Here is a 27,435-nt window from a genome sequence, read left to right on the forward strand (position 1 = left end):
TTAATTCAAGCCCCATCCAAAGTTATCAGGAACATATAATTAAAATCCAATTATTCTCTTTACCATTATTCATTTATTTGTTTACTATTATTGTTGTTTGCCTGTTGGTTTGTTTGCCAAAGAAAAATTTAGGTGTGGTATTCAGGCAGAAAATATGAAGGTATACATATTCCTTAAATATTGCTAGTAAATCTTCATCTCAAAGATACTGCTGGCCATATACAATTTTAAATGATTCTACATTGTCATCTCAAGTGATATTTGGGTTCACAAGTTTCTTAGTCTTTCATTTAGGTGGAAACATAATCGCTTTGATCACATCGCTTGGCAAATATTTTTAATCAAAATCTAACTATATGTAAGATAATTAAGTAGCTGAAGTTGCATGTTTTGTCATTGAGTAACTTATGTTTTAATCTAGGACATAATTAATTACTCAATATTTAGCTATTCAGCTTTTCTAAATATAATGAAGCACAAAAATTGTTGGGGAAGCTGAGTGGAGGACATCATTGTTTAAACTACATTTGCATATCATGATCAGTCTAACATTTCATGTATTTTACTCTAAAAGTATCGTATTTATTTTGTTTTAATAAGATTCATTCTTATGTACTTGACAGTTTTTAAAAGAAAAAACAACCATGATTCCAGATCTTTACTAAAAAAATAATAAATAAAATCACATTTTGTCAAGCTGTTCACAACATGAAGGCGATAATCCTTTGATGGAGAGTTTAATGATTTCTTTGCATTAGCGATTTGTCATAATACAACACTGCCAAAATTATTTTAGTAGGAGCATAAAGATGAAAGAAAACCTGATTTTGATAAGCAATTCATTCATTTTCTGTTGTTATGGATGTCACTCTTCAAGCCCTGAAGGAAGATCCAGTTCTTAGGAAACTGACCAGAATGGCGCTATGTTAAATGAATGAGAAAGGGAATGTACTCCTGCTGAGCTCCTCGCCAGCTCCCTGGCATCTCTTTTGTCTGGTTTGAGATGTTGAAATCCCAGCTAATGCAACTGATAAGTATGGACACTTTCAGTTGCCAACCAGGTCTTAACTTTCACAAAAGAACTGCTGGCGAAGTTCTGGCCCAGAGATGGCTGCTGCGATAAAAGGCACCTTTCATTAAAGACACCAGCTCTCCCCTCTGTGTGCTGTGTCTTGAAATGCAGCCATAGAGCCACTGGAAGGTGACTCTGAAAGCAGAGTGAGAAAGAGAAAATTGCTGGATTCGTGGTTGGCAGTACGGGGTTACACAAAGGTGGCTATACAATTGCAATCATGCTGATCAATCGATATGTGTTGCCATGGAAAAATGGCTGTAAGACGGAAAAACAGATGGTGGTGGTTGTGGCAGAGACAAATAAATGAGTGCCTCAAACCTCCTCCCATGTAAACTTTACCTAGAACTCAAAATTTAGGAAAAAAAATGGTGTTGTATAAACTGAGAAGTCTTATGTTAATATTTTATTATATTGGGGAAGAAACACATTACTTAAATCAACATATTATCCATTTACTTATTCCCCAGGTATGAAATTATCCTTTCTATTTCACTTGCCAAACCATGCTCCTTATTCCATCCAACTCCTGTCAATACTCATTTAATCTATTAAAATCATCATGACTTAAAGCATGATTGCCTGCTAAAATTTCCATTGCAACTTATTTAAAAACAGAAAAGGAAAGGAAAGGAAGGGAAAGGAAAGAGAAAAGAAAAGAATAGGAAAGAAAAGAAAGTAATAGAAAAGAAAAGAATAGGAAAGAAAAGAAAAGCATTTGTTGTGTCATTACCAATGTTCCAAACATTGTTATACTCTTACACATAGGCTATCAGGTAAAAATGTAAGCTGATTCAGAGACCAGATAATTAGACACGTATTTTTTCTCAAGCATTTGTTTCTCAAGCATCTCTTGTTTACATGATGAGAATGCCTACTCAGTGTTTCTACTGAACACATTCTGATCTGCCAGTTTCTAAAAGTGAATAATTAATGGAAAATAATAGTGCAGCAATTATTATAAAAGATGCTTTGTACTGTGCTATATGTAATATTTACCACTAAGCAATAATATTTACTGGTAGAGAATAAGATGGGTAAAATTTCACACTTTAGCTCATAATACAGAGATGACTTATTTAAGCACTTTCACAATATGGTACATCAGTAAAAATTTTGCTTTTATGAATAAAAACAACTGCTTTAATTCCATAACTGGGACATGCAATACAAGCAATGTATCACTCGAGACTGGGAGCATTTTTGGAAGATTGCCATCGTTAGTACAGTTTCCCTGAATATCTTTATTGCTCAAAACAACGATAAATGTCACCTGTTTAACATGCTCTTGTTGCATCAGTAAGAAGAAACTAGGTAGTTTTGAACTTGTGCTTCAGTTTCAACATCCATAGAACTGGAGAGAAGGTAAATTCCAAGGAGCAAACTGGGATTCCAGGTCCTTTTTAAAGCTCGAATTCCAAACATGGACAACTTCCATGTGAAAGCAACTTAGATCTAAAACCATCCCCAGAATATTAATGAAATGTTCTTATCTCCCCCCTTGATATTACAGAAGAATAAATATTTATTCTGAATATCTAGAACAACGGTTTATTTTTTGTTTGGATTTTTAGCTAAATTCATATGACTTGGGTGATCCAGAAAACTTATAAATCAAGACTGTTTTAGACACTTGACAAAGACAAATGAAAAGTCAAAAGCAGAAGCAGGCACTGTGACAGTGAGTAAAGCCATCACTTGTGATGTTGGCATCCTGTGTGGGTGCTGGTTCACGTCCTGGATGTTCTGGGGTCCCTGTTCCCTCAGCCACCTGGTGATAGCATGAGAAATGCAACAAAAGATGAGTCAAGTGTTTTATTCCCTACCACCCATTTCTGAGACCTGGATAAAACTCTTAGCTTCAGTCTATCTCAGTCCATTGCAGCCATGAAGAGTGTACCAGCAGATGCAATTTCTGTATTTCTCTTCCTCTCTTTGTAACTTTGACATTCAGATAAATTACTTAGCTAGAAAAACTCAAAGGAAGGTAGAAATATAACCTGACATTATCTATTACCAAAGCAAATTATAAACCTCTGCAAAGACAGAATTCATTTTAGTCACATTTTATGTGTATCTCTAAGTAATTGAAGCACTCTCATTTAAAGATAAAAGAACAACAGGAAAAATGAGAAAATCAAAGAAAGGAAATGAAGCCTAGAAATAATGATAAAAACAAAACTGAAACTAGAAAAATGGAAAGAATCTTAATATGTCATTGATTATAATAAACACAATTGGACAAAACAGCTGACTTAGATTCTTACGCTGGACTATAAAAATGTGTCTACCTATAATGATGATGGTAATAAAACAGAAAACATACAATTGAAAATATGGGAGCTGGTTTCATAGTCAAATGTTAAATTTTAGAAAAGTGATGCAATTATACCAAGCAAAATAAAATTTAATCTGCAAAGTATTTCAAAATTATAACAGATAAATATGCATTATCCACAAAGCAGTCATATAGCATGTGGCATCAAATTATGACATCTCATATTTCATTTCATTCATTTTCTCTATTATTCTTTGTGTTTTCAATTTCTCTGTTTTATATTTGTCTTTATCGTACCCATTGTTATTTCTACTCAAGCATTTTGTGATTTGTTCCCAATCTTTGTTGAAATTTAGATTTTTAATTTGACGCTTCATTATTTGTAATAAATAAAATTCCTTTGTGCTACAAACTGCCCTCTCAGCATGTTTGACTGCATTTTTGGAAATTCTAATATATTCTGCTTATTTACCTATTCCATTCCATCTATTTTTTGTTGTTGCTTCAGAAGACTTTTATTTTAATTGTAGATTATTTAGAATCATGTGTCAGTGGGGTTGGTTTTGTTGTACTGTAGTTTAAATTGTTTTTTTTTTTAACACCAGCATCCTATATTGGAGTGCAGACTGAAGTCCCTGCTTCTCTGCTTCTTACCCAGCTTCCTGTTGATGTTTGTGTGAAGCCTGTGAGGTTGCCCACGCACTGGGACCCCTGCACCCATGTAGGCAACAGTTCCTAGTTCATAACTTCAACTTGGTCCAGACCTGGCTGTTATTCATTTAGGGAACGAACTAGAAGACAGAAATTTGTCTCTCTCTTTCACTCTGTATACCCCTCCCTTTCCCTCTTCCTGTCTTTTCTCTCTGTGTGTGTGTGTCTGCCTTTCAAACAAATCAATATATAAATCTGTTTTAAAAAGTCAAAGGGAGAAATTCTTGTTGAATTTAAAATAATTGGAAAAATTTCTTGTGAGTTTTGTTTTTTTTTAATTTGGTTTCATTTCATTCGAAGAACAGATGCTACTCCAATTAATTTTTAATTCATTGATAGATTTGAGCTCCAAAATATAATCATGCTGTTTTTATATTCTATTTAAGGTGCAAAGAGTATTTCATAAATTTCTGTTAATTCTGATATCTGATTGTCTTGTTGATTTTCTTCACTATTGTAGATTATTTTAAAGATATACTTGTTTATGTAAAAGGCAGAGCTACAGAGAGAAATAGACAGAAACAAACAGGAAGAGAGCTGGACAGAAAGAAAGAAAAAAGTAAGAGGGATTTTCATCTGTTGGTGGACTCACTCAGCTGAGGTGGGCCAAGCCAAGTCAAGAGATAGCAGTGCTGTTCAGGTCACCACATGGGTGATAGTGGCCCAATCACTTTGAGCATCTTTCTCCACTTTCCTGGTTACATTTGCAGAGAACCGCATCACATGTGGAGCAGCTGGAACCTGAAACGCTGCTTAAATGGAATTCTGATATTATAATAGGCAGCTGATGGGCTCTCTGCATTATAACACCAATCATAACTGCAGAGTTTATGCCTACTTGTTCTGTCAAAATTTGTCCTAATGACATCATGAAATAGTCAAGTGTACGTCTTTATTTCTTTTGTTGATTCCTTCAGTGCTTCTTTTCTCCACTATTAATACTCTTGGTTTAGTTTATATACACTTAGGAGTATGATGTCTAGGGCCCAGCGCAGTGGCCTAGTGATAGGCCACTCCTTGCCTTGAACATGCCAGAATCCCATATAGAGGCCGGTTCTAATCTCAGCAGCCCTGCTTCCCATCCAGTTCCCTGCCTGTGGCCTGGGAAAACAGTGGAGGATGGCCCAAAGCCTAGAGATCCTGTACCTGTGTGGGAGACTTCAAAGAGGCTCCGGGCTCCTGGCTTTGGATCAGCTCAGCTCCAACTGTTGCAGTCACTTAAAGAATGAATCATTGGATAGGAGATCTTCATTCTGTCTCTCCTCCTCTCTGTGCATCTGACTCACCAATAAAAAATAAATCAATCTTTTATTAAAAAAGCGTATGATGTCTAATTGGTAGACTGATACTTTATAACTGTGTATGGTCCTTCCATTCCTTCAGTAGTGTATTTTTGTGTTGCAATATACATTATCTGTGTATTGATTTAATTCATTCTGCTTTCCTTTGATAAGGTTTGCATGATATATGCATTTTCAATTAATGAATTTCTCCATGAATTAGGACCTAAACATTTTATTACATATTTTGTATTCTCACTTTAAATAATAACAGCAACAGCAACAAGAATACACTGGTTTGCTTCCCTGCTTTCCTGTGAATTACTTAAGTCTAATTTAAAAATTCCATTTTTGTTTTCTCATTGCATATATTGCTTCATAGTGGTTTCTTTCACAGAGACATAACTTATCAGTCTATTAATATAATCAATTAACCATATCAGGTGAAATATAGAAACTGTACTTCAGTGGTAGAGAACAACCAAAGTCCTCAGGCCCCTGCTCCCATGTAAAAGATCTGGAAAAACATTCTTGCTCCTAGCACTGGTCTGTCCTAGCCCTCACTACTGCAATCATTTCGGCTCTCTGTCTCTTCATCTATCTGCGTAACTTTGACATTCAAATAAATAAATATTTTTAAAAGCAAACTGGACCTCACTTTATATCACGTTACCTCCTCTTTGTTATTAAGTAATTGTTTTAAATATATCCTTCACATATATAAGGGGTATTCGGCAGTTCATGTAAATGCACACTTTCAAAATTTCATGCATTGACTTGAATTTTTGGCATCAAAAGAAATTTATCTTTCGAGTTCATTCATTCAATGAGCTTTATAAAGCATGCTCATATTTGAAACCATAGCAGACACTGTCATAGATTTTGCTTCAACCACTGAAGAGATTTAGGGAAGGCTCAAAGGAAGAAAGAAATCGTATACCACAAGTACTTACTCATAGCTGTCATGTTCTTTCCTCCATTCTGATATTCCAGCATCCTTCTTTGATCATCTTTTTTCCATTTAGAAAATTTATTTCAGTCATTTTTATGGTAATTCTAATGGTGACAAACACTTTCAAGTTTTTTTTTTTTATATGTAATGTCTTGATGTATACTCACTCAGAAAGGACATTTCTGTAGAGTACACCATGTGATTCTCAGTTGAATGATTTTTCATTTGGTTCTAGCATTTGAAAGACATTGTTCACTAAATTCTGTATTCGAGAAGTTTCTAATCATAAATTTCATTGAAATGGCTGTCTCCTGTTAACAATTTATTATTTTTGGTCTAGTCACTCTCAAGATAACTTGTCTGTCATTTTTATTTGTGGTGTAGGAAGTTACACTGCCGCAGACAGGTGCTCAGGTGCTCAGGTGCTGATTCGCCAGCATGTGTCTCAGTCAAATAGACGTAAAATGAGGATTAAAAACATTCACTCCGCTGGATTTGTTTTTAAAGATTTTTTTTTTAAATTTTACTTAGACAAGCTTTGGAGTGAGAGAATGGTTGTCTGAAGTTTTCTCCATATTTACCATCAGGGGTTATTCCATTATCAGGTTTACTGCAGTTGTCAAACTTATCCCTCCCAGGATATCAACAGCAATAGAGACACGATCCTCAGGCAGCTGCTGCTTAACCAACTTAGGGTAGGAAGAGAAAAACAAAGAGAACTACAAAAAGAAAACAGCTGAGGGTGTTAACCTATTTTAGCATCCCTGACTGTTGATTATGTCTGTGCCGATTGTTTGATTGTTTATCTTAATTATCAAATGAGAATGGCTCATCTCTAGTATAGTGTAAAAACTTTTTGCATATTCTTCTTTAAAGATAAATATTTAATTTTATTCTCAAATGAAATGCTCAGCTTTTCTTGAAAACATTTATTTCAAAGGATGTTTTTATGCAAAGGAAGAATTCTTGCAAGTGGTCTGCCCTGCAAATAAAAATGAGAAAAGGCCCTTAAAAAGATTTTTTGGCCCATAACCCTATCTTCTGTCTTCTCATGCTGTGTTGCCATTTACGTAAAACCACCACGGGAGTCTTAAATGCCACGGTGGGCATGTTTCTGCCAGCTGTTTGTGAGATTGTATAGGTCACCTAGCCTAGGGGTTTGACTTTAGTGCTCTCAGATCCATTAGGGCTCCACTGGAGGGTTGAAATTCAATCTCCAATCGCTGTTGTGTAACAAATTGGCTCTTTGGGCTTTTGCTAAAATGGTTGCCTCATTCCTAGTTGAACTATGTGCAGACTGTGGCTGCGTTTTCTAAGGTCAGCTTTTGTGGGAGTTGCAGGAGGCGCTCTTTTGGAGGAATGAAGTTGTGTTGTAATATTTGTCAGGAGCAGGATACTGAAAAGCTGTATTGAGTGATGAAAGCAATTCTAGAAATCAATGAATATCTTCTAGGAAAATATGAATAGATTTTTTCCCTTTTTTATTTTTGTTGTTGTTTATGAAATTCTCATCAAAGAATTCCTGAGTTAACATGAAAGGAAGCATGACAACAGTCAGCCTCTCATCATGTGTGCGTAATGTGTGTGATTGCTTTGATGCCTATGTTGGTGTTTTCCGTGCTTCCAGGAAGCGGAGTATAAACACTCTTCTCCCAGTGTGAATCTGTCAAATGAATATGATTACTCACTAACATATCCGCCACCCAAGGAAGCTTGCTCTAACTTTTCTTCATGCTAAGAACTTAATTTTTCCTCATCAGATCTCAAAGCTGAAAGCCCTGTCTCTAGAGCTAACTGGATTGCAATGTTAACCACGGGTAGTGAGTAACAGTGATTATTTTTAGTGGACTTCAGGATTTCTTACAGAATGTTTTGTGCCAAGTGCTTACATATCATTTGAAGCATTTTAATTGCCATGGACTTGACTTCCATTGGAAGACAATTGCCTTTTCTATGTACATGTTGACAAAAACGAGAGTGCTTCTGTACCTATTCCTAAGCTTGCTAAGGAAGTTCAAAGTCCCTGGGCTTTACCAAAGGGCACAATCCAGAGGTGAGAGAGGAAATTTTTAATTTGTCTCAAATTAAAGAGCAAGGAAAGCCCAAAATTGCAATCTGTTATCTGATTTGCTTTTTGGTGGGCTGGCCTTGTGGTATAGCAGATAAAGCTTCCACTTGCAATGCCAGTATACTGTATGGGCACCAGGTCAAGGCCCTGGTGCTCCATTTCCAATCCAGCTTCCTGGCGATGCACCTGGGAAGCAACAGAGGATGGCTCAAGTGGTTGGGGACATGCAGCCACACAGGAGACCCAGAAGCTCTTGGCTTTGAACCAATACAACCCCCGTTGTTGTGTCAATTTGGGGTATGAATCAGAGCATGGAGGATTTTTCTCTGTCTCTCTATTTTTCTCCCTATGCCCCTCCCTCTTTTTCTCTGTACCTCTGCCTTCCAAATAAATAAATAAATGAACAAATAAATAAATAAGCATATTTCTGAAAAATTTTTCCTATTTTATGTCAGATGTGTATGGCAGAATTTGTAAATATGACTTCCTACTTTAAGTTGAGGTAAAGCACTCACAAAGGAAAAGAGCATAATCTATTATTAATACAAATCAGCCACACCTGTAAAGTATTTAGAAAAGTTTAAATAGCAATAATTTTTGAATAACCAAAATTGCACTCTTCAAAAATATAACTGTATTATTAGTAAATAACCTTGCTTTACATTTTTCTGCATTTACTACATTATATCATTATCCAATTTTATATCATATTTAGATAGACATTAAATATGTTTTATATGTATATCAATATATATTTTCACATGTTTTGAATATATATTGATTATGATTTGAGACAGTATTTGGATCACTGGTTCATTCCCCACATTTGTAACAAGAGTGGGTTTAAAGTAGGATGCAGGAACTCAGTCCATGTCTCCCAAAGCAATGGCAGGAACCTTATATTTTACCCATCACTGCTTCCTGACTGGGTCTGCATTAACAGGAAGCTAAAGTCAGACATCTGAGCCAGGCATTGAACGAACGTGCTCCTGTTTGGGATGCTGGCAATTTAACAAGCATCTTATCTGTTAGGCTAAATGTTTGTTCCACATATACTTTCAATGTCCATGAATATTGGAGATTTAAACAGATTCTAGTGTCTCCCATTATAAATATTATTTTTATGAGTGTTTTAATGCAGGACCACATATGTATGTGAGTATAAATATTGAACATGGAATTAAAATATAAATTCATTTTGCTGCAACAGTTTTGAGATTCCTGACTAATTTTTTTTTATCATATTCAGTTCCCATTAACTTTTTGAATCACCCTTTTATGCATGGATATCAAATATATTGGCATCAGAGTAAACTCATCTGTTGCTCTTGAAAAAGTTTATTTTATTTATTTACTTCTTTGAAAGGCAGAATAAAGCAGAGAGAGACAGAGAGACAGAAAGAGCAAGCTTCCATGCATTGTTTCACTCCGCAAAATGCCTGCAATGGTTAGGGCTGGGCCTCACTGAACTAGCAGCCGAGAATTCCTTCCAGGTTTTCCATGAGGGTGGTAAGAACCAAGTATTTGAATCATCTTCTGCGGTTTCTGGGCATATTAGTAGGAATTAGGTATGTAGCTGACCTTCAGACAGAGATACTTCACTGGGTCATTCAGAAGGACCCTGCATAAACCCAAGAGAAGATGATGAGAAGTGAGAAGGAAAGAGACACTTGTCATCATTAGTATTCACCCATCATGGCTTGTTCTGAAGTTGGAGGAAAAATGTTCCCCACAAAAGAGTATGGATGTCTTCATCTAGAAGCTAGACAAGTCAAACGTCTCCCATATAGCCTCCAGCAGGAGCTCGGCTCTATCAGAGCCATTCTGGGATTCTGAACTACAGAGAGCAACAAGCAAGAGTAAATTTGAGTAATTCATTAGATCACTGAAACAATGGGAAACATTTATACCCATTTATTTAAAAGGCAAATTAATATGGGACTGAGAAAGACAAAGAGAAGGAGAGAGATCATCTGTCCTGTGTTTCATTCCCCAAATGTGAACAGCAATCTGGGGCTGTTCCAGACGAACTCAACACAAGTTTGCTAAATGTGAGGTAGAAAATCAAATGCATGAGCCAATATATCCTGCTTTCCAGGCACATTAACAGAAAAATGGATGGAAACACAGAATTTGAACCAAGAAATATGTGGAGTGTGGGCATCCTGAGTAGTGGCTTAATCCACTCAATACCACACCTGCATCACACAGAAAACAAAACTCCACTTTCTCTACTTATTGTTATCTTTATCCTTCAGGTACATTTCTTAGCATTTATGAGCACGTAAAAAATAACCATTATCTGCTTTTTTGGAAATACAGAAGCTTGGCCAAGATAGAATACCAGCAAGCTTCTAAAAGATGCAATTTACTTTTTTTGTGAAAGATGGAGGGAGAGTGCCCCATCTAGAATTGAGTGGAGAGGAGATGAAAGAGTTTTAAAGTATAAAATATACCACCATGCTTCCTATGTTATTTCTACTTGTTTTTAATAAGTTTCAGAATTTACTACATTAGTTGGAATGTAGCCTGGAAGTTAATATGCCCAATTGCTAGTTTGTGAAAGCTGTGTTAAAATTCCAATGCCATTTCCTGACTCCAACCTCCTATTAATGCAGACCCTGGGAGGCAGTGGTGACGGCCCAGATGCTTGAGCCCCTACCACCCATGGGAGAAGCTTGGATTGAGTTTCTAGCTCCTGGCTTTGGCCTCTTTTCCACTGCATACACATTTGCGGAATGAAACATCAGGTGGGGATTGTTCCTCCATCTGTCTTTCTTTCCCTATCTACATCTCAAACACAAAAATAAGAAACTTGGCATTATTGACTATGTATGATTTAGCCACATGATTTTAGATTTGTTTGGACCAGAAATTCACATTATAGTTCCAGCTGTGGTACTCAGCAGTTGATTATTCTGTTTCTTTATCAAATATAAATAATACTATTTTTCTGACTTTTGCTGAACGTCAAATTAGAAGAGTAGGTACGGAACAATTGTAGTGCTAAGTAATCTCATATCCAAGATATTTGTTTTTGAGAATTTCTTTAACTCATTGGATTATTGTCTAAGCTATTTTTTTTTAATAATTGCCACTCTGCCAATTGCTGTGCTGAGTCAGTGCACAGGATAAACAAAAACATGCATGAGTGACTCTGTGCCTTGGTGCCCTGCAGGTACACTCATCTGGTATATCAGCCTCCATAAATCTGCCTGTTTGCCATGAAATGTCTATTCCTCTTTTAACAGCAATCTGTATTACCCACGATTTCTTATTTCTTCAAAAAGTAGATTATTAGCATTTCCTAAGATCTTATGTTATTTACTTACCCAGTAGCTGACAGCTTCATTACTTAATTATGAGAACAGGAAATACCTGTTCAACTTCTTTGGGATATGGATACTTAGCATATATGGACAAAATTCCAGAAGTTTTTACAAATATTCTGGAAATAACCGCTTCTCTTAATAAAAATAGTTGAAGTTATAGCTCAGACAATCACACTTGGCAAGAAGGAAAACACTGGTCACATAACTACATGAGCACTGATGATCATCCTAAACATAGGAAATGTTGAAAATCAAGCAATGAAACACGTGGTACAAAGTTAGACTATTTTGAATGTTATCTAACTTTGCTTATGCCAGGAGTCTGAATCCATCTCAAACTCTGTGTATATCATATGGATAGGTACTGAGGGAAATAGAAAGGGAAAATGAAGGGAAGGAAACATCTTCTTAGAATTATATATGTGATGGCTCAGTGAGATGGTCCAATGACTAAATCCTGGCCTCACACACACTGGGATCCCATATGGGCTCAGGTCTAGGATGCTCTGCTTCCCATCCAGCTCTCTGCCTCTACCCTGAGAAAGCAGTGGAAGCTTTGGAACATCGCACCCACATTGGGGACCCAGAAGAAGCACTTGGCTCCTGGCTTCACAATGGCTCAGCTCCAGCTGTTGCAGCCTCTTGGGGAGTGAATCAAGGGATGGATGATTTTTTTCTCTGTTATCTCCCTCTCTGTGTAAATCTGCCTTTCCAATAAAAATTAATATCTTTGAAAAATATAAATATGAGATACAAGAAGTATGTTCTCTTGATGTTAAATTTTTTGGAAGGCTTACTCACTGGTATACACATAAAAGCTTTCCCAGTGTAGTGTTTGATTTAAAATAATAGTTGAATCTCTAGGTTTTTAGAACTGTTGGCTGCATGTCTCTAACAAGTAGAGTCATAATCCAAATGTTATCACTCCTTTTTCACCTGCAGGTCCATTAAGAAAGTGTCTTTTAATTATATTTTACAATATAAGACTGATAGGCAAGGACTATGTCTGTGTATGCAAAAGTTGGGTATCACAAAATGTTCCACGGTAATCAAACAGATGAGCTATTAGAGCAAATGAGGTATTTGAGGGCTATATGGAGCTTGTAGACATAAAGAATTCTGATTTGAGACTTGGCATGATTGTATAGCAAGATAATCCTCCACCTGCTGCCACCAACATCCCAAATGAACACCAGTGTATGTCCCAGCAGCCTCACTTCTGATCCAGCTCACTGCGCATGGTTTAGATGGGCACAGGAGGATGATTCCAGCCCTTGGGACCACAAAACCCACATGGGAAGAAGCCTATGGTTCTCAGCTTTGGATCAGCTCAGCTCTGGCATTGTGGCCATTTGGGGAGGGAATCAGCACATGGAAGGCCTCTCTGTGTCTCTCCTTTCTCTGTAAGACCTGAATAAGTCAATGGATGGAAGATCTCTCCCTCTGTCTTTCCTCCCTCTCTTGCTCTAACTCTCTAACTCTGCTTTTCAAATAAATGGATAAATGTTGAAAAAAAACAGAATAAAATAATAACAAATAAAATCAAATAGAACAGTCAAATTCAGTTCCCAGAGTTGTGTATAATTTTACACCTTCCCTCTACCATGTTCTTGATACAAACCAATCCCTATTTTGGGTGGCCTTCTACTTGTGTTCTTACATTAAGCCACTCAAATGTGTTAAGTTCTCAAAATGTAAATACTAACAAATGGAGAGATAGCATATGGGCAGCAAATTTCTCAGTGTATTTAGTTTGATTTCTTTTGATCATGTGTGCTTTATATACTGTCCTAAAAAAGAATGCTATTCATGAGTTACCCCCTGAGAAATTCATTTAAAAGGATACTTGAATGCACATCAATGTGAAAATAGGGCTGATTTCCAAAATGAGTAGACTTGAGGCTCATTTTCATGGTTCCTTGTTCCCAACCTCTCATCCTGTGTTCATCCATCCTGTTGCTACAATAAAACAAACAAATAAACAAACAAGCAAACAAAAACACTGATGGGTCGATATTAAATGCTGTATATTTAAGGGAAAATTCCTGGGAAGTAATTAGTCAAAAACAGTGACAATTATGAGAGAGATCATTCATTGCTATTTCTCCCACCACTGAGATTATTTTCTGTCGTATCCATTTCTGTACATTTGAGGTACAAGAGATGATACCAAATCACCTCATGATCAGGAAAATCCATGAAATGAATATCCATTTACTGCAGTTGTCCGTAGGTTTCAGCTATTTTCTCCTCCACAACTCACTGAAACTAATTTTAACCAAGGTAAATTCAATTGACAGAATGGAGGACATTTCTTTATGTGTATGGAAATTAAAGCTATTCAGGCATACATACACCTGCAACATATCAAGGAAAACACCCCGGGTGCTGTTTTTATTTTACAACTATAGTTTCTAGTGCCATCACTATGGGTAATCAATGCATCACTTTTATTATGATTACTATTTTATCAAAATAAATACAGAAAAATGCCTAAAATGTGTAACACTGCTGTCCAAATATAGCAGATGAAATTGTAAAAGCTTCAGATATAGAACACAAAAAGTTCAATTTGTGTGTGTGATAATAATTGTTGGTGTTCAGTGAACTATTTGAAACTCATCCACTTACTCATCAATGGTTTAAGCCTATATGAGGATATATTTCAAAGCTGTTTAAAACGTAACTTATATCCTAAAAAACTAATAAACCTTGCCATGTATAAAATTTTTATAACCTTATAATTTTAGTTTGGATATTTAGAAAGGCCTTCACATAATCTGAGTTGATTTTTTAAATGAGTCTATGGAATTAATAAAATCTGATTAAATGGAATTATGTTTTACTCCAGTTTTATGATGGATTCTGCATTCCAGAGTCAGTAAATAAATAAGCTTCAGTAAGAAAAGTGTTGAAACCCTGTTATCCCTGTCAGGCTAAGGACAAGAAAGAAAGAAAAGCAAATTTTGTCAATATACATTTCGCACAGAATGGTAAATGGTTTCGTTTTGCACTGTTTTTCAAAATGATACAATTCTAGCATAGCAATCCTAAAGTTCTTGGTCACTGTTCCAAGGATGCTCTACTCAGACAATTACTTGTTTTAAAATAATAATGACCTTAAGTCATAAAATATCAGCCTGGATTGTCTACTGTATAAAATGATTTCATTAGCACTTCATACAGGTTTAGAATGTGTTGATACCTGTTACATAATATTCATATTAGTGTATTTTCTGAAAGAAGCTAAGCAGAACTGTACCTGAAACAAATATCAAAATCCTGGTGATAGTGTTGCCCTGTGAGTGAAAATGAATATGCAAACTATCCTAACTGTGAAATAAAGACATGGCATGACAATGCTTGGATTAGATGCCAATGAACTCTCTTTGCTTTCTTGTAGCTCTCAGCGTTAGAGAGGCAGATCTTTGACTTCCTTGGCTTCCAGTGGGCGCCTATTCTTGGAAATTTTCTTCATATAATAGTTGTTATATTGGGTTTGTTTGGAACCATTCAGTACAGACCTCGATATATCATGGTGGTAAGTTTTCTTTTTATCACGTCTCTTTTCATAAATATTGTTACTGTAAGAAGTTGAATGAAGTAGTTTAACTATCCTGTTCAGCTAGATGTAATATTGTTGTTCTGGCCCTTAAATATTCAATACTGATATGAAATGTTTATCTATGGGAAAAGATAACATAATGATTGTTACAGGGAGAGTGAAGCAAAATATCTCTGTGAGATTTAGAGCACTGGTGTGTGGTTTAGCCAGTTAAACCTCCAACTACAGTACTGGCATTCCAAATGGGTGCTAGCTCCATGCTGTGTCTGCTCCACTTCCTATCAGCTCTCTGGGACAACAATGGTAGATGATGCAAATCCTCAGTACCCTATATCCAGGGTCCAGAAGCTCCTGGCGTCAGACAGGCTCAGTCTGGACATTGTGGCCATTAAGGGAGTGAACCAGCAGGTTGAAGATCTCTCTCTCTCTGCCTCTCCTTTTCTCTTTCTAACTCTGCCTTTCAAGTGGAAATAAAGCTTTAGAAAAAGAGTGAACCATAGAGTATGACTCATATTGTCACTGAATTCAAGCTTCATCAGGAAATTTCAAGTAGTATTTAGATAGAGGAGTATTTGGATGGAGAAGGAAATGTAGTTGTAATAAGATGCAATGTGCATTTACACACATTCAGTGACATTCATTGCAGTATCAGTGAGTTTATACATTAACTCATTGTTATGTTGCAACGATGTCTATCACTAACCCTGAAAACATACCCATGTAGCATAATTTAATCATTGAAAGCACAAATATGTTTAAATTCTAATTGTTTTAAGATATTATGAATGCATATATTAAAGGATCTTTTTTATACATAGCCATGAAGCACTTCATGAATTTTTTCTCTGTTTGGTCAAGCCAAGTTTGAAACATATTAATAGGTTCATTGTGCATACTATATCAAATATTGAACAGTACATACTCCATTGTACATAGTTTAATGAAATGTATGCTGTAAACCACAAGCTAATGGAACTTATTCTGTCCATTATATTTTCTTTAAAAAGGAAAGCATTGCTGGTTACATGTATGTAATGGATTTATAAAAGGGTACTTTTTGAAAAAAGCTAAAATGTAGGTTTACTTTGGTGCAAATTTTTTCTAACAATGCGTAGTTTTTCATTCTATGCATTTCCGTGATATTTTTAAGATTTCTTATATAAGTAATTATAAATAGGAGTAACACGTTTTAAAATTCTTACTGACCCTAAAGAATTATTAACATTTTGTTGCTGTACGGTGACACTGTCACACTAAAAAAAAAAAAAGCCAAAGATTTAGAAAATATCCAACTTCCCAATTTTGAACTAATGCAACTTGTCAAATTGTATCAATTATTCTCTAAATCTACTCATCCTGTATTTTGAATCTCAAAATTGGCATTTTTATATTGTCCATAATATTGCAGTGGTGAATATAGTGACCTCCCAGACTTAGTCTTCATCATGTCCCCAGAAAGATTGAATATCATTCAATTTGCTACAGATGCTAAATAATTTTCACTTTACTTTTTTTTTTACAGATAGCCTCTACTATGTCACTGCATAATCTATAAGATACATGTTTTGTGGGTTGAATTTATAAGCTAAAATGCCTTGACACCATGTAGAACATCAGACTGAATATGTTGTAGCCTGTATAATAAATATTTTTACTCACCATAGATTTTTTAAAAGTTTATTATGTTGGTGTTCTGTACCAAAACACCTGATGTCTATGAAACCAAAATACTCTATACAATGAAGCTGATACGCATGGGAGAGCCATTATCCAATCCTACTGCTTTTCCCTTTTAATTAACCCTGCAACACAACCACTGCCTTGGTCAAGGTTTTGATTTCCCTCTCTTGCAAATGTCAGCTCTCTTTCCTTCCCATGCATGTTTTGTGTTTTCCCCAGTCACCTACCAACCCCCCTGTTATCTCCTTAGCGGTTTGAGCTCTCAGTATGTTCTTGTTCAGTATCTGGAATGCATGTCTGCCTCCCTTCCTCTCATTCTTCCCTTCTTCTCTACATTTTTTTTTGTTCTAACTTCCTTCCTTTTGACTCATTTAGTTATCCTCAGAATATATTCATCAGTTTTCTACTATGTGGTTGGCATTATGAATAATGTACAAAACACTAGTGGGCAAATATAGATAATCTTGTTCCCCAGATACTCGATTTACAAGCTGGTTGAGGAAGTGTCCTTTTATCAAATCATGATGGTCATAAGTTTTAAATTGCAACAGTGATGTAAGATGTGGCATGAGATATCTAAAGGGGAATGCGACAGTGTAGGGGCACACAATGTTATGGTGACCTGAGACCTACCATGAGTCTGAATATGAGTCCACTTTGAAAGAAGAGGGTGAAAGGAACTCTGGACAGGACACACAGCACACACAACAGAAGCTCAAAAGCAGAAGCTGCCACTCCTTCAATAGGCAGTTATTGCAGACCTGTTATATTGTATATCACACTAGGGCTGCCTAACTAGAAAAAAATGCAGATTCCTAGTCCCTAATCTCGAGGAGTTCATTACAAAAGGAAGAGCGTGGGAAGGAAGGAGCCATCTGGAGATGTGACACTGTCAATGAAAATGAATGAGAGCAGTGGTGGGAAAAAAGCCTAGGCTGGCTTGAGCAGGGGCAGACCTGAAAGGGTGGGAAGTGTGTGCACTTCAGCATCAAGCACCTTGTGCTGCTACCCAGATCCTCAGCCTCTTACTCTCGTAGACTCACCTGGTGTTGCTATCAGTCTTCATACCCCCTCTTAACACACAATTTAATGGTTAAACTTTTCTGTTTTTTTGTTTCAATGTCTGGAACTTCTTTTACAATATGTTTGCATGTGTCGTTCAGAGGGCAGAGGAGGCTAGAGTGCTCAATAGCTATCCACTCACCATTTGGCCTACCAGAACACAAAGTACACTTCTGAGTTGACAATTTTCTTTCTTCCTTCTCACTCCAGTGTGCAGGTTCAGATCTTTCTGAATCTTCAGAGAAAATCATCTACTAAACAACAAGAGTAACAACCCCTTTTTGCTCACCTTTATATTTAAAATGTGTTTTTGCCAACCAAATTGCTGTTCTTAGCCAAATCCTCTTCCAGGGAGGCGGAGAGAAAGCAAGGCATTAATTGATGGCTTTAATCTCCACTCCAAATAAATCATTTGGCTTACCCTTCACAAATATTGCTTTAAAATGTATTAACATTCCTGATTTTTCAGCAAGGAAATAAGTTAGAAACGCTGTGTAACTTGCTCAAAGGGCACAGACAGTAAACAAGAGAGCTACTGTGTTTTCTACCTCCCTCTTGTTATTGTTGGGTTTCTCCACTCTCTTTGAAATAATGGATACTTTGCTCCTGAGTCTAGACAATACATTAATACTGTCAGTGTAAGCTTTGACATTGGAAATGATCTTTCCCTACTTCCTCAGGTAATCACAGAACATTAAGACCTATGTGCAACTCAAGATCATTTATTATTCTTACAGGAGTAAAAATTAGTTATCTGGGAAATATTTCTGAAGAATCATTAATCCCTAACACTGTGAAATCTGCGCACAGTGGTTCCTTTTATGCAACCATTAAATTGCTATTTGGGAAGGTGTTTAGAACTGAGAAGGTTTTTCTAAATTACACAATGGGCTGTTCATCTGAGTTATTTTTGTGAATGTTTCCATTTGAAGCTACAGCAGGTGGCCTGAAATTAATTCTGGAATGAGAGAAGATGGAAAAGGATTGTGGCATATATCACATTAATCAAGAAACACTGCCACTGAAGTGGTAGCAATAGGACTCCTAGATTGGATGTCTGATCTTTCAGTGAATGTAAAAAGAGCCTTGTAAATCTGAAAAAAAAATACCTTAAAATCACTTCTGTTTTCAATTTTGTCTTCCTTTATTAGCTGAAATAATACTCAGAATATGTCAATGAAATTAATCAGTTTTAAACTAACATTGTGTTGCATCAGGTATATGCACAATACTAATCCAGGGGTTAATAAAATAAAATTTTCATCACTACAACAATTTAATGGCACTGAAAGTCTGGTTTTGCAAAAAAAAAAAACATGAATGGTAAAGCTGTCATGGTTTACAACAACTAGAGCTTATCACAGCTGGATTTAAAGACTCAATTCCAGGCCTAGAGCAGTAGCTCAGCAGCTAAAGTCCTTGCCTTCACACACCAGCATCCCAGATAGGTATTGGTTCTAATCCCAGCATCCCTGCTTCCCATCCAGTTCCTTGCTTATAGCCTGGTAAAGCAGCTGAGGATGGATTATAGCCTTGGAAGCCTACAACCTGAACGCATGTGGGAGACCTGGAAGAGACTCAGACCTCCTGGCTTTGGATTGGTTAAGCTCCAGATGTTGTGGCTGCTTGGGGAGCAAATCATTGGATGGAAGAGCTTCCTCTCTGTGTCTTCTCTCTGTATATTTTGATTTCCAATAAAAATAAATAAAAGTTAAAGAAAAAAGACTCAATTCTCCTTCTGACAATGTTTTAGGTAAGGGACCATGCAGAACAAACTCTCCAATGACTGTAAGCAAACCTCCAAACTCCTCCAAATGGTAGTCAAGCTTTTAAGCCTTACTTTTTTTCTGTATGTATTTTCATAATAGATTTATTTTATTTTTTATAACGTTTACATAGTTGAGGAGGATGCATGCCCATGTGAAGCACTGATTAAGATGGGAAGGGTTCAGGACTGGGGGAAAGTTGATGAGACGACCGCTTCCAATCTTTCTTCCTACTTCTGTACAAAGAGGAAAAAGAGGAGGAGAGGGCTGCGCTCAGCAGCCTAACCACATCAGTACCCGAGGATATGAGACAGCCACTCAATGTCATCCCAGGCTCGCGATGTGATGAAGCATGTTCAGAGAATACTGCTTAAGTAACCTTGATAGTTCTGCGATGCTGTGGATTTTGTTGCCCAGAACTGTTGTCGAAGCTCAATCAATAGTGTTGTCCATCTTGTTCATTACTGTTCATGTTTAAATGTTCCTCCAACTGACTATTGCTTATCAAACCTTGGAGCATTTATTTGCTTTTTTTCATGCCATAGTCACCTGATTTACAAAATTCTGAATGCTAGATTGTTTTTAAAAAGATTTATATATTTTTAAAATATTTATATATTTTGTTGCAAAGTCAGATATACAGAGAGGAGGAAAGAGAAAGATCATCCATCCAATCATTTTCTAGCTAAGCGACAGCAACAGCCAGAGTTGCATCAGATCGAAGCCAGGAGCCCATAGCCTTATCCAGGTCTCCTATTTGGGTGTAGGGTCCCAAGGCTTTGGTCCGTCCTCGACTGCTTTCCCAGACCACCAGCAGGGAGCTGGATGGGAAGCAGGGCCACTGGGATTAGAACCAGAGCCCATATGGGATCCTGGTGTGTTCAAGGTGAGGACTTTAGCCTCTAGGCTACCATGCCGAGCCCACATAGATCATTTTTTAAGATTTTTTTTGAAAGACAGAGGGACAGAGAAGAGAAAGAGACACACACAGAGAGACAGAAAGAGTGTTTTCTTGCATGCACTGGTTCACTCCTCAAATGGCTGCAACAGCTAGGATTGGGCCATATAGAAACCTGGAGCTTGGAACACGTTTCTGGTCTGCCACAAGGGTTAGCGGGTGAGTGGATGGATAGATGAATGGATGCATGGGTAGGGAGATGGATAGCAGGAGCCCAGCATTTGTACCATAATCTGATACCTTTCCAGGCATATCAGCAAGAAGGTGTATTGAAATTAGAACAGCCAATGCCCAGTGCAGTAGCCTAATGGTTTAAGTCCTCGCCTTGAACATGCCAGGATCCCATATGGGGGCCAGTTGGTAATCTGGCTTCTCTGCTTTCTATCCAGTTCCCTACTTATGGTCTGGGAAAGCAGTCGAGGATACCCCAAGGTCTTGTGACCCTATACCCATGTGGAAGACCTGGAAGAATCTCCTGGCTCTTCGCTTCAGATTAGCTCAGCCCTACCTGTTGTGGTCAATTGGGGATTGAATCAACAGGTGGAAGATTCTTCTTTCTGTTGCACCTTCTCTCTGTATGTCTGACTTTCCAATAAAAATAAATGAATATTAAAAAAAAAAATAAAGCAGCCAATACGTAAGCCAAAGTTCTGATATGTGGTAACAGCATCTCAGATGGAGCTTAACTTACTGGCCAACATAAATCTGTGTATATAATTATGTAATATATGTAGCTTTTCTTAGTATAGCCTGACAGAGGAGGTGCTTGCTCAATGCTTTGTTAGTATGACTTATTGTTGTTTTGGGCCTTCACTTTGCTTTCTATGCTATTAAAATTTAGAGGTGGCAAGTTGCTTTCAAAGTTTGTTTGGATGTTAGTACTATAAATTCAGAATGATAGAACAAAAAGAAGAAGGGACACTAATGTTTTTATTTTTTATTTTTTTATTTTTTATTTTTATTATTTTTTATTATTTATTAATTACATTGTATTAGTTTCATAGGTACTGGGATTTCCCCCACCCCTCCCCACACCCTCCCCCCATGGTGGATTGCTCCACTCTGTTACATAACCACAGGTTAAGTTCAGTTGAGATTCCCTCACTGCAAGCATATGCCAAACATAGAGGGACACTAACGTTTTTAAAATGTAGCACATCTGTATGTATTATTGCAGTTGATTGATGATACAGCATTGGAAAGAATGAATGAAAAAAAATGGTCTTTCTTATAAATGGAAAACAAGCAAGCCCACAATGTAAAAGAAATTCATGTTATATATTAATTGCTCAGTGAAAAAGAAATGTACTGGAAACTGTGTAAATATTTTCTATGTAAATTAAAATGCATGCAATGAATATTTGTAAGTAAAGAATGTTCATGCATTTCATATTTTGTCACTATTTCCCAGTTTTAGGAGCATGTTTCAACATTGTGTAACTGAAATTAACTTTAAATATTTTCCTATGGACTCCCACATGGGCTAGGCAGGCAGAGATCAAGAGATGATCTCCCACAGATGTATTTTCAAGATAGAAGACTAAAATTCTTACATGCAAAAAACATATCATTCTTCATAGTTCTCTCTCTCTTCCAATTTTCTTATGTCCTCCGCATGCATTTTAATTTCTTTCATTGTCTTCAGTCCTGCCTCGCTTTCTGTCCTTTTTGTATTCTTTTTCACTTTGTCTTATCTGCTGTCATAGTGGTCAGCACTGATATCCTATTCAGATAAAATTATGTATAGATTTATTTAAAGTCAACTACATTAGACTTGCAATGTTGTCTTATTATCAAGAGCTGCAAAATGTGTCACAATTTTGTGAATCATCAAATGTATACTTAGGTAGATATCTTACAAGAAATTTTACACATAAATGTCCTTTGTATAGTTGTGCATAGTGGTATTTTGCGTATTTTATATTTTATACATAATTTACATAGTTTATACATAAATATGTTTCAATATATTTGTCACGTTTCAAAAAATTGAGTTCCCTCATGTCAGAAGACTTAATGAATACTAGCTGCTATAGCAACAGCAATGTGAACGATATCAATACATCATACACAATATTATATATTTATTATATATAATGTGTATAAATTTTCATATTTTAAATGTTTCTATATTTTGAGTAAGTTTGGAATCTTAACTCATTATTTTACCTGTATTTTTTTTATCATAAGTTTCTTTCAAAAAAGAATCTGCTAGTGTTTGGTCTGGTGCAATGGTTAGAACAACACTTGGTAACACTCCACTCCGTGTCAGTGCCAGGTTCTGCAGCCTGGAGCTGCTTCCCATTGCTGCTAGTGTGGACTCTAACAAGCAGCTAGTGCGGTCTCAAGTACATGGATTCCTGCTACACATTGATATTCAGACTGAGTTTCTGGAGTGAACCCATAGATGGAAGGTCTCTGTTCCTCTCCATCTTTCAAGTAAATGAAAATGTTTCTTTAAAAAGATGCATGATATATCATCAAATGTAATCAAATGTAGAACTATACAAACAGTCAAGACTTGCTTTGATTGCCTTTAAATAGTGCAGACAGAAAAGCACAAAATGGAAATTAAATTTTATAGTAAAAAGCTTTCGTGGAGGAATCCACCATGGTGGGAGGGTTTGGGGAGGGGTGGGGAGAACCCAAGTACCTATGTAACTGTGTCACATAATACAATGTAATTAATGAAGTAAAAATAATAAATAATTAAAAAAAAAAGCTTTCAAGGGGATGTTTAATAGGAATGCGGCTATTTATTACCGTGTCTGAAACTCATATACTATTGATAAATCAGAAAATAAGGTAAGGATATGATTTGAAAATTTATCTTAATTTATCAACAGTATACAGTGTTGGTAACCTATGATTGAAAGCAATATTTTGATGAGTAACCTATTTCAGTAATTCATAATTCATACATTTTTATGGTAAAGTGAACCAAATGGGCAATCATCGTGTTCTAGGGCGTGAATCATCCTTAGGCATCCAAGCTGTGTTGTATGTCATTTCACTGGGCTTGAGTTCCCTTGTCTGTATAAGAAAGTGAGTGGGGTGAACCCTAAGATCCTTTCCATTGATGAGTCTATCTAGAGCTAGCTTAAGACTGTTCCTGTGGGGAATGTGTTTCCTAACATACAATGTGCAAATAAAATGATGACTCAGTAAGACCCGTAAATTCAGAGTTTGTAGCATACAAGTGAAAGCTAGTTTTCATTGTGAACGTATTTCCTCATCTATCCTATTATGTCTATTAAAGTATTCCGTATGATCACATTATATGATTACAGAAGAAGCACATGCTCCTCTTAATAAAATTGTTCAACATACTCCATATGTTCAAGCATGAATTTTTAAAGAAACTCAGATACACAGAGAGGAGGAGAGACAGAAGATATGTGCACGGATTCACTCCCTAAGTAGCCGCAACAGCTGGAGCTGAGCTGATCCGAAGCCAGAAGCCTGGAGTTTCTTTTGGGTTTCCCACATGGGTGCAGGATCCAAAGACTTTGCGCCATGCTCAATTGCTTTCCCAGGCCACCAACGGGGAGCAGGATGGGAAGCAGGGCAGCTGGGATTAGAAATGGTGCCTATATGGGATCTTGGTGCATGCAAGGTGAGGACTTAAACCACTAGGCTACAGCACCAGGTCCTCTGACACAATCTTTATTCATAGTTATGGAAGTGCTGAACTTGAACAGACCCTTCTAAAATTTTGGTTGTTTAGTATTATCTACCAAAGATTACAGATTAGTGATAGATGATGATGATGATGATGATGATGATGGTAATAGATACATAGATAGATAAGACAGAAATGCAGAAAGCATACAGAAAAACTCTAATTTTATTCTTTGAAATAAATAATAAAAAAACAGAAATCAAGCCAGCACTTGGATTTAAATTTCACTTCCAAGATAGCAGTTTTAAAAATAAATCTAGCTGGGCCCGGCGGCGTGGCCTAGCGGCTGAAGTCCTCGCCTTGAACGCCCCGGGATCCCATGTGGGCTCCGGTTCTAATCCCGGCAGCTCCACTTCCCATCCAGCTCCCTGCTTGTGGCCTGGGAAAGCAGTCGAGGACGGCTCAGTGCTTTGGGACCCTGCACCCGCGTGGGAGACCTGGAAGAGGTTCCAGGTTCCCGGCTTCCGATCGGCGCGTACCGGCCCGTTGCGGCTCACTTGGGGAGTGAATCATCGGATGGAGGATCTTCCTCTCTGTCTCTCCTCCTCTCTGTATATCTGACTGTAATAAAATGAATAAATCTTTAAAAAAATAAATAAATAAATCTAGCTCTACTGGCATCACTGAGAGTAGCAGACTACTGACTTTTTTAACTTCCAGAGACCTTAGGGGACTTCATAAGGTGTAGTGTTTGCTGAATTTTCTCCATCTGCTTCTTCTCAGAAGACTTAACATCCTGATATTGTTGTGATTGGACTATTTAGCATACAAGCCTTTCAGCCCCATCTTTTTCTTCTCTCTCTCTCTCCCTTCTATTTAGTATACAGTATGGACTGCACTGTGGGTCACCTGGAATGTGTTCATTATCTGCTTTTACCTGGAAGTGGGTGGCCTTTCTAAGGTGAGTTTATCTTGGTTTTTAATAAATTAACTCCTGTGGTGTGTATTACTATCATTGTGTATGTGGAGTAATGTAAAAATGTTACCAATGAAATGGTAATCAGAAAGAATTTTGATATCATTCAGGGAAGAATGATAGTAGGAACAAATAAATATTACGGGTTCAAAAATACATTGTTAGTGTGAGCAAATTCCAAAAATTAAGTGAAAAATAGTGTTGGATATTCTCATGTTTAAAATGGGCAAAGGATTATCCAAAATGTGAATATAGCTAACACAAATAGAAAGCCATTCACTTTGCTGGAATATTAAATGAAAAATAAAAGTTTGAACAAGAATTAAATTGATATATATGTAAGTGGAACACTCTAAGAAGCAAATGCATCAGTATGGTGACCTATTTTTGGAAACCTGATCAAACTGAAGCCAGCTGAGTTAATGAGAAACACAATATGTGTTACATCTCTCTAGAAGTGTCAGCCAACCACAGGATTTTCATCTATGTCTCCTGCAAAACATGTGTTTTGACCGCCAAACAAGTGAGAGAGCAAGTTGTGTTAACATTGATAGTTGTACTTCTGAAGCACTTTTCTTGTGACCCAGCATGATTTTCACTGTAGAGAAAGAAACTAACACTGTAGAGAAGAAAACGAACGCCGTAATTGCAAGAGGCGTGAGAACGCTGTCATGTTTGGCGGGGGCAGGGGGTGGATTTTTCATTATTAATCATCGTTTTGGTAACTGTTGTTTTACGAGTCTAAAATTTTCTAAGTAGCATAATGGCCTCGTGGTTACCCTTGTGGGTCTACCCTGCGGGGGGTGGGGGGTGGAAGGAACAACAAATGAGATGTCTACCCTGAGCAGCGTGGTGGTTTTCCGAACTGTTAGACCCCACTGAAGGTCATACCATAACAGTATGTTTGATTCAGTCCAGGAGAAAAGATTCCTTCAGGGTTTTTTTTTCTTCCCAGTGCGTTTGTTTTTTTTGTTTGTTTGCTTACAAGTAACCCTTGTCTTATGGGTGAATAATTAATGAATCACAAGAACTTATGGAGAGAGATGCAAATAACTAAGAAGTGCAAAAAGATAAAATTTACAGTGAAAATAATTAGATTTAATACTATAAAGCCACAAATTGAAGCAAGAAAGAGCCATTCCATAAGAAGATGAGCCTAGCCATATTAGCATTGAGATTTTTGTTGGACGTTATCTTATGTTAGAGCAAACATGCGACATCTGACCTTTTGGGACTGGCTCATTTTCTTTAGCATAATGGTCTCCAGTTTGACTCATTTGGCCACAAATAATTGTGTTCCAGTTTTTTTGTAATAGCTGAGTAGCATTCCATAGAGTAGATGAACCACAGTTTCTTTACTCAGTCCTCTGTCAATGAGCATCTAGGTTGCTTCCAAGTTTTGCAATTTTTGATTGTGCTGCAATGAATATGGGGGCGCACACTGCTTTCTCATGTTATGAGGTCCTTCAGATACATTCCCAGAAGTGCAATTCCTGGGTCATATACTATGTGAATTTTCAGTTGCTTGAGTGTTCTCCATAATGATTTCCACAGTGGCTGCATCAGCCTGCATTCCCACCAGCAGTGCAGTAGCATTCCTTTTTCCTCTCATCCTTGCCAGCAGGTAGAATCTGTAGTTTTCTCTATGTGGGCCATCCTCAGTGGAATTAAGTGGAACCTCAGTATTGTTTTTATTTGAATTTCCCTTATTGCTAGGGAGCATTTTCATACATCTGTTAGCTGTTTTGACTTGTTCCTTTTAAAGGTGTCTGCTAATTTCCATCACCCATTTATTAACTGGTTTGTTTCTTTTGTTATAATGGTTATGCTGGAGTTCTTTGTATATTTTGGGTATTAGTTGCTTATCTCCTGTGTAGTGTGCAGATTTTCTCCCACCATGTTAATTGCTTTTAAGTTGTGTGGATTGTTTCCTTTGCTGTGCAGAATCTTCTTAGTTTGATGTAGTCCTATGCATTTATTTTTGTCTCGACTTGCTTTGCTTTTGACAATTTTTCAGTGAAGTCTTTGCCTGCACCTATATCTTGTGGAATATTTCCTATGATTTCTTCTAAACATTTGATGGTTTCTGGGTGTAGGTTTAGATCTTTCATTC

General features: G+C 36.9%; 1 protein-coding gene across 1 annotated transcript in view; it reads left to right on the forward strand.

Annotated features, from left to right (window-relative positions):
- Window positions 1–26,204, forward strand: part of LOC131481112 (sodium/potassium-transporting ATPase subunit beta-1-interacting protein 3-like) — a 269,594-nt gene extending 243,390 nt beyond the window's left edge. Inside the window, exons 2-4 of the mRNA XM_058668406.1 lie at window positions 15,097–15,234; window positions 25,227–25,307; window positions 26,082–26,204. Coding sequence (XP_058524389.1) covers window positions 15,097–15,234; window positions 25,227–25,307; window positions 26,082–26,204 — 342 coding nt within the window. The remainder of the gene's footprint in view (window positions 1–15,096; window positions 15,235–25,226; window positions 25,308–26,081) is intronic.
- The last annotated feature ends 1,231 nt before the right edge of the window (window positions 26,205–27,435 follow it).

The sequence above is a fragment of the Ochotona princeps genome, chromosome 9, assembly GCF_030435755.1.
Source record: "Ochotona princeps isolate mOchPri1 chromosome 9, mOchPri1.hap1, whole genome shotgun sequence".
Taxonomy (NCBI): domain Eukaryota; kingdom Metazoa; phylum Chordata; class Mammalia; order Lagomorpha; family Ochotonidae; genus Ochotona; species Ochotona princeps.